This window comes from Pyrus communis, chromosome 17, assembly GCF_041283825.1.
Source record: "Pyrus communis isolate YQ-2024b chromosome 17, ASM4128382v1, whole genome shotgun sequence".
Classification (NCBI taxonomy): domain Eukaryota; kingdom Viridiplantae; phylum Streptophyta; class Magnoliopsida; order Rosales; family Rosaceae; genus Pyrus; species Pyrus communis.
The window spans coordinates 7,949,236-7,957,729 of NC_142581.1; the positions used below are offsets into that span (position 1 = coordinate 7,949,236).

At 38.8% G+C, this 8,494-nt stretch overlaps 2 protein-coding genes across 2 annotated transcripts; both read left to right on the forward strand.

Annotated features, from left to right (window-relative positions):
• Positions 1-4,270: 4,270 nt before the first annotated feature.
• Positions 4,271-5,219, forward strand: LOC148689358 (uncharacterized). Its single transcript, XM_088689782.1, has one exon. It carries the CDS (start codon positions 4,425-4,427, stop codon positions 5,055-5,057), a length of 633 nt encoding a protein of 210 aa, XP_088545908.1. The 5' UTR covers positions 4,271-4,424; the 3' UTR covers positions 5,058-5,219.
• A 276-nt stretch (positions 5,220-5,495) lies between these two features.
• Positions 5,496-7,467, forward strand: LOC148689359 (uncharacterized). Its single transcript, XM_088689783.1, has 2 exons — positions 5,496-6,974; positions 7,295-7,467. Exons 1-2 carry the CDS (start codon positions 5,996-5,998, stop codon positions 7,327-7,329), a joined length of 1,014 nt encoding a protein of 337 aa, XP_088545909.1. The 5' UTR covers positions 5,496-5,995; the 3' UTR covers positions 7,330-7,467.
• Positions 7,468-8,494: the final 1,027 nt, after the last annotated feature.

The following is an 8,494-nucleotide window of genomic DNA, read 5'->3' on the forward strand; positions in this document are numbered from 1 at the left end:
TGCATGAGTTCAAATAAAATTTCTTATTTAAATTATGAAAATCCCCAGTAAATAAACACCTGGGATTAACACGTGGCAAATCCAAGTGTCACACAATGTGAACACTCAATGATGTTCAATACCCCTCCAGACGTTTTCACATTTAAAGATTCATTCAACTGCTCCAAATTATTAATCTCAAAAATAATAATTGAACAAACCATAAGGTTTTGTCTACTTGCTGCTTCCTAAACCGAGTGACCAGAGGTCAACCGAGCAACTCCACCGTATTCAATAGCTCGGTGGACTGGCTAAATTTCCTACCCAATTGCTCTAACTCCTTACTCCTGCACATGCGGACGATTAGGCTGAGGGGGGGCCCGAGTGAGAGGGCGGGGTCGAATCGTAGACCCGAGCGCCTGAGGCTGGATGATGCAAGGTTGACGTCAGGGTGACGTCAACCACGTTATTAAAAAATTTGCATTAAGCGCGTGTCGCACACGTGCACGTGGGGGCACGTCACAGACAGCTATTCAGTCGGTGGGGCCCGCGGTCCAGAGGTCTGAAATGTTACCGTTTATGGGGGCACGTGGCACATTCTCATTTGTTGGATTTCAACGGATAAATTTTTTGGACCGTTAGATTTCCAACAATAAAAAAATATTCAAACCTCCCCCCCAACGACTAGATGACGTGGCACAATATCATCCGGTGGATTTCAGATCAACGGTTCACGTTATTCGTCTTTAAAAATAAGAAAAAAAGGAAAAAGAATTAGATATACTACCGTTGTGCCACGTGGTACAATTTGGAGGGTTGGATTTCAATTTTTTTTAATCCAACGACAGAAATTAATTAAGTAATAAAAAATGTAAAAAATTAAAAAAAAAATCCGAAAAAAGTTAAAAAAAAAATGATTTTACCTTTCTATAAATACCTTCTTATTATCTTCTACCTTACACCACAATTTCATATTTTCTCAAATACTTTCAACCACATTCCAATCTTTCTCTCAAAGTTTCAATCCAATTGGTTTCCAACAAAATGACTAATGATGCAGGTACGAATTGGACGCTTATTGAAGATGTTACGTTGTGTTCTAGCTGGGTTGAAGTCACTCATGATCCGATTACAAGTAATGAGATGCAGTTGCGAGAAATGTGGAGTCTTATTCATACCCTTTTTCTTGAGAAAATTGGTGGGAAAAGAACCAAAGAATCGATGTCCAGTTGTTGGAGAATACTCAGCTAATCGTTTAGTTATTGGAGAGACGCCTTGGCACAAGTTAGTAGTAATATTCGAAGTGGAGAAAATTTTGCGGATCAGGTAACAATATATTATTTATTTGTTTGTACTATACCCAAATTTACATTAGCTACTTTGATTATAATTATTTCTTCTCCCACATTGTGTAGACACTTCAAGCACAAGCTTGATATAATGCCAAAACCAAAAACAAAAACAAATCATTCACCCGGTGGGAATGTTGGAATATTGTCAAAGATTGTCTTAAATTCAGAGTTGTGCCTATCGGTCCAGAAATTGTCATGAACAACACCCCTCTACATTCTACGCCTGATCATCACTCTACGCCCGATCATGACTTGCATGTTCATGAAAGCGACACATAACAAGTGTCGAAAGTGACCCTTGAACAAGGGTCGAGGTTGACCCGTTATTCAATTAGGCCTCAAGGTAAGAAGGCTTCAAAGAGAAAATGTAGTGCTTCCAAGAATGATTATGCAAAATATATGGAAGAACTTGCTCGCCAAGGTGAATTGACTTTGGCGCGGGAAATGGCTAAATTTGAGGCTAATAAGGCTAGAGAGCAGGCAAAAGCTGCAGCTGCTGAGAGATTATTTCAAGTTAATGAGAGAGAAAGAGAGCTACTTAGGCAAGAAAGGGAAGAGCTTAAAGAAGAAAGAAGGGCTCAACAAGATCATGACATTATGAAGGAGCCTGTAGATGCGATGTCTCCGAATTCTAAATATTTTTGGAGCTCGGAGAAAGCGGACGTGGTGCTAATGAGGCGTGCAAGAGAAGCGAGAGCAAGAGGAGATGGTCCTAGCCCCACAAATTGGTTAGGTGATGATTTTCCATTCACAAGGGACTAGGGAATTTGTTTTTAATCGGAGTCCATAATTTTCCAATCACTTTGGGTTGTAATTTCTTATTTATTGAATAAAGTACTTTATGTTGTTTCCAATTTATTGAATTTAGTACTTTATTTAAACTAAGAGTATATTTATTTAATTTGGTAATTTATTTAAACTAAGAGAATCTTTATTCAAAGGACATAAACACACCAAATAAAATTACATAAACATACCAAATAAAATTACAAACACACCAAATAAACAAAAACTCACTAAATGAACTTAAAAAATACACCAAATAAAATTAAATAAACACACCAAATAAAAATAAACACACCAAATAAAAACAAACACACTAAATGAACTTAAGTTTCTTGAGCTTATTTCAATTCCCACTGGTGTTTTATCAAGTCAATTTGCCGGGCATTGTGAATATATGCGTTTTGAAGTGAAGTATATCATTGAATAAGCCTTTCATTGTAACGTCCATTTCTTTGTAATGGCTCGTGTTGCACCGGTTCTTCGGTGGCATCATGAACACAATATATTTGTGTTCTGGAATTGTTCATCGTGTCTGGCTCATATTCATCAACGGCATCATAATTATACTCATCTTCCACAATTATTTTGTGAAGAATGATGCACGTCATCATGATGGATCGAAGTGACTCTAAATCAAACATTCTGGCAGCACCTTTGACAATCGCCTAATGAGCTTGGAAAATACCAAAACAACGCTCCATATCCTTCTTACACCCCCTCTTGATAGCTTGAAAAGTGTTTTTCCTTTGTACTTCGTGGACGCGGTACTGTTTTGACAAACGATGACCACCTTAGGTAAATGCTGTCTGCTAGGTAGTATGGCCTGTGGTTCTTACGTCCGTTGACCCAGTACGTGACTCTTGGTGCTTTTCCTTACAGGACATCATTGAACACTAGGGATTGGGCAAGGACATTGAGGTCATTTTGAGCTCCCGGATTACCAAAAAAAGCGTGTCAAATCCATGTATCAAATGATGCCACTGCCTCCAAAATGATACTTTTTGCTCATTTTCTTTTCCCATAAGCTCCTTACCATGCACTTGGACAGTTTTTCTAGGTCCAGTGCATATAGTCAATGCTTCCAATCATCACAGGAAAACCTCGCATTTTGGCTTTCTTCAGAAGCCTTTGCAAGTCCATCTTAGTAGGTTTTCGGAGGTACTCTATGGTGTAGATAAATTTGATTGCAAAGCAAAACGTCATTAGGGACTCAAGAATAGTTGATTTCCCCATTTTCGCTATCTCATCCACTTGGTCTGCAGATACTCCATATGCAAGCATCCGCAATACAGTAGTAATTTTTTGCTCAGGAATGAGGCCCATAACACCAAAAGCATCATTCTTTTGTACAAAGTAAGAATCATGGTTGCAAACAGCAATCGTGATTTTGTTGAACAAATGTCATTCTATTCTAAAATGATGCCTAAGGTATGTATCAGGGAATGCGCTGTTACAAACAAAATAATCGTCCAAGAGATCCGTACCTCGTCGTTGCCTGCTTCTATCAATGTTTGGGGAATGGCTAGGCTTGGAGATCTGAGCTATAACTTGGATGACTCGACGGGAATGTGAGACTCTTTGGCTTCTTGCTTCATCATCTCTTCTTCTACGCTCCTCATCCTCATCCTCTTCCTTTTCCATCTCATTTTCGCCCACTTGGATTGCATGCATGCGTACACATATGCCAACTTTTACCAATATAGAAAGCTACTACCTAACAAGATGTATCCTCTATAGCAAAAATTGAAAGACAAACCTAAACTATTTGGCCTTAATGAGAAGAATGTGTATGATCGAATACACTGTTACGATAATGTTCTGTACTAATAATATATGATATATGTTAGTTTTACTTTACGAATTCTTATATTATTAGTACAGACTATCATTGTAACAATATACATGTATCATACAAATTGATCTCATTAGTAAAAAGACATCTAAAAGAATAACCATAATAATTCATTTTTGTTTTTGGAAAGATATTGATTTAAAGTCTTGCTCGTAGTCATAAAAAATAAATATTAAACTGGTAGTTGACTGATTTGGGACCCTTTCCATGAAGGGTACCACTGAAAAATATATTAAATAAGTTCGCTGTTCACACACCCTAAAAATTATTGTATTCACACTTCTGAACTTCTATAAAGCACCCCAAAAGCTTAATTTCTTTGTCAAGTGCAGAGCCTAAAGCACATCTGAGAAAACATTTGCAGCTCTGTTTCAATCGTACGATCCGATTTGAACGTATTCGTGCACCATCCTAACGTTTTCGGAAAACGCTTGGAATTTTTTTTCTCAGAAACCATGGATTATATCAAGATTTCAAGCATCCAATCCGCAAGCCAATTCAATTTCAACCAATCCCGCAAAGTGATCAAGCTTTTGTTCTCAGTCTCAGTGTTTTCAGCCTTACTCTCCTACTCTTCTTTGATCTCTTTTTTTCTCCACTCCTTCAATTCCTTCACATCTTCTGTAAACTTGTTCAGCTACACTTTGGATAAGAACTACATGTTTTTACTTTGCAATGGACTTGTGGTGTTCATTGTGAAGAACTCTGGTCTCATTGGGACTTCTCCACCAGGGAGCTCTAATCTCAACAATGAAGAACATGTTCCCAAGAGTATCGAATCCCGGCAAAAAGCAGCTGAATTGGCAGAAACTAAGGCAACAAAAGCACCAAAACCAAAGGAAGGAGTTGTCAACGTCGAAATCGAGCAAGTGAAAGTGAGAGAAGATGAAAAAAGGGTTTTCATTACAGTAAAGGAAGAAGATGAATGCTGCAGAAACAATTTTGTTGGGGTGGACGATCATGATTTGTATGAAGAGGAAGGGAATGAAGTGCTGAGTGCAGAGGAGTTGAACAAGAAGTGTGATGATTTTATTAGGAGAATGAAAGAAGGAATAAAACTTCAAGTCCAACAGTCAATCATGTTGTGATATTGTCAGTGAGATTAAAAGAACTTACAACCTAGTTTTGTTAATTATAAAGGACTACTTTTTTTCTTGTGACTTGATGAATTTTTGGGTTATATTTCTTCTGTATTATTGTTTGACTTGTGTATAAATACCATCCAATAATCTCTTTTACCCTCATATTAATCAATGATGCAGCTGATATGTGTTTGCGTATAGGACTAAAAATTTTATGTTGAAACCATAACATGGTGTTTACCTAATTTTGCAACTATCAGCCCTTGTAACTAAGGCCATGGAGTGAACTGTTAACTGAAGCAGCCAGCTATTGTAGACTTAAGCAGCCAGCCATTGTAGACTTATCCAGCCATTATTGACTAAAGAAGCAGCCATTGTTGGCTAAAGAATTAGGTGAAATCCATTGTAATTAATATAGTAGTTTCATAGCAGTTTTGTATGACTTCTTGTACTGGTTTCATACCTGATCATCATTGCTTGTATTCCTATATAAATCCTCCGATTGGGAGATGAATAGATCAAGAAATTAACTCTATTTTGGCATGGTATCAGAGCCATTCTGATCCAAAAGGAGTTTCTATTCTAATTAACCTACTGGCACTACTGCCATCTACCCCATAAGACCTGCAGAATAGCAGGCCTTCTACTTTCATACGAATCCAATCTCTCTTTGGCCATATCTGCCAACATCACTACCCATATTGAGCTTGTTAACCATATACATTCCGCTGCATCTCTACCCATCTTCTGTCCATTTGCAATATCTCCACGAACCCACACCCTATAAACCCAAAATTTTAAATACTACCCCATACCCTATAAACCATACCCGTTGGAATCACCCAACAAACCCGTGCCATTGCCTCTTCCTCCTTGCATTTTGTTCCTGCATCCCTCTCAGTGAGACTCTATTGTTTCAATAAAGAGAATTTGTTGCAGTAGTAATGGGTGACTCCAAGACCACTGTTTCAGCTGCTGTTACACAAAATGATATGTCTCTGCATATCACCCCAGACAAGTTGGATGGGTCCAACTATTCCTCGTGGTCCCAAAGTGTCCGCATCTACATCACTGGCAGAGGCAAATGGTCTTATGTCAGTGGAAAAAAGAAGGCACCAGCAGAAGCCGATGCATCGTATGCTATATGGGAGGAAGAGAATGCCATGGTTCAATCTTGGCTTCTCAACTCTATGACTAGAGATTTGCGGGCCATTTTTCTCCGACTCTCCACTGCAAAAGATGTTTGGGATGCTGTTACCCAAACTTACTCAATTGAAAAAGATGCATCAAAATTATATGAACTTCGCCGTCAAGCACTGGCGACTCGCCAGAATGGTGAGCCTTTATCTGCATATTATGGTAAACTCCAGCAAACATGGCAAGAAATAGATTTCTTACGTCCTGGAAAATTGAAATGTGCTGATGATGTTGCTGCTCGAGAGACAGAAATTTCAGAAGAAAGATTGTATGATTTTCTGGCTGGCCTTGATCCTCATTTAGATCATGTTCGCAGTCAAGTTTTGACTCAAACACCTTTGCCATCTGTTCGTGCTGCTTATGCTCTTGTGAATGCTGAAGCAAGTAGGCAAACCATTATGTTGGTTGGCCCACAAGTGGAAGGATCAGCCATGGTAGCTGCTCCGTCTCGATTTCCCCGTGGAGTCTCGAATTCTCGATCAGGGGGATCTAAAGCTACTGATACAAGGAAGTGTACTTATTGTGACAAGGATAAGCATACTAGAGACACTTGCTTTAAGTTGCATGGATATCCTGATTGGTGGGTTCAAAAGAAGGAAAATCAAAAGAAAAGCATTGTTGGATCACAAGCACACCTGTCTACACCAACGCCTTCCGTGCCTCGAGTAGATCAATCTGCTCACTCAGTTTCTCCTACTACTGCTTCCACTTCCTTAGTCGACGCAGGTAACTTTGGTTTTGCCTTGAACACCACATTTGGTGCTCCAAATAAACCTTGGATCATTGATTCGGGGGCTTCTGACCATATGACCAATAACTCTTCATGGTTTGCTTCTCACACTACTCCACCTTTAAATACCGTTAAAGTTGCTAATGGTATTTCCACTCCAGTGCTTGGAGCAGGCTCCATCTCATTAACACCATGCCTATCTCTCTCATCTGTTTTACATGTTCCTAATCTTTCTCACAATTTGCTTTCTATTGGTAAACTCACAAATCAACTAAACTGTCTTGCCATCTTTTCTCCTACTCATTGTTGGTTTCAGGATATTCGAACGAAAGCGTTGATTGGTCATGGTAGAGAGAGGGGAGGTCTATACTACTTGGACTTACCACCAGATTGTGAGAAGACAAGTTACAGTTGTCAAGTGGAAGCTAAACAATTTGAAGCTTCTGAAAAAATTTGGTTATGGCACAAAAGATTGGGACATCCTTCCTTTCAGTACCTGCAATATCTATTCCCTTCTTTATTTTCTAAAGTCAAGGTTTCTAATTTCCATTGTGAAACTTGCATCTTTTCTAAAAATCATCGTGTCTCATTTCCTTTAAGCTCCAATAAAAGTGATGTTCCTTTCTCTCTTATTCATTCTGATGTTTGGGGACCATTTCATATTCCTACTCATACTGGTGCTAAATACTTTGTCTCTTTCATTGATGACTGCACTCGAGTTTCTTGGGTATACTTACTAAAAAATAAGAGTGAGGTTATGTCTGTTTTTCCAATATTTCATCAAATGATTCAAACCCAATTTAATGCTAAAATTCAAGTAGTTCGATCTGACAATGGGAAAGAGTATTTGAATTATGGACTTGGAACATTTTTTCAACAAGAAGGTATCATTCATCAAACATCTTGTCCACATACTCCTCAACAGAACGGTATAGCAGAACGTAAAAATCGTCACCTCTTGGATGTGGCTAGATCTTTATGTTTTGCTATGCATGTTCCTAAACGTTTTTGGGGTGATGCCATTCACACAGCTGTTTTTCTTATCAATCGCATGCCATCACGTGTTCTCCAATTTCAAACACCTATCCAAACCCTTTCCCAGTATCATTCTCTTCCTTCACTCCTTCATATTCCTCCAAAAGTGTTTGGTTGTGTCTGCTATGTTCATGTCCACATGCAAAATCGTGATAAGTTGGATCCTCGAGCCATCAAATGTATGTTTATTGGGTATTCTGCTACTCAGAAAGGGTATCGATGTTACTATCCTCCCAATGGGAAAATTTTTGTCTCTATGGATGTTACCTTTCAGGAACAAGAGGCTTATTTTTCAGAGGGAGATTCGGTCACTTCTCTTCAGGGGGAGATGGGGAGTAAGGAGGAAGAGCAGTGGCCACTTGACATTGGTGGTATGCATTCTTCGGATGAACACTTGTCTGATGCCGGTGATGGTCCAAACTTGCCTAATGATGAGGCAAAGAGTGGAAAAATATTGAAGGTATATGAGAGGACAAGAAAA

Coding starts and splice junctions, on each gene's coding strand:
- LOC148689358 (XM_088689782.1), top strand. CDS start 4,425: ATGGATTATATCAAGATTTCAAGCATCCAATCCGCAAGCCAATTCAAT.
- LOC148689359 (XM_088689783.1), top strand. CDS start 5,996: ATGGGTGACTCCAAGACCACTGTTTCAGCTGCTGTTACACAAAATGAT. Junction 6,975..7,294: donor CACTTCCTTAGTCGACGCAG/GTAACTTTGGTT, acceptor TGTTGGTTTCAG/GATATTCGAACGAAAGCGTT.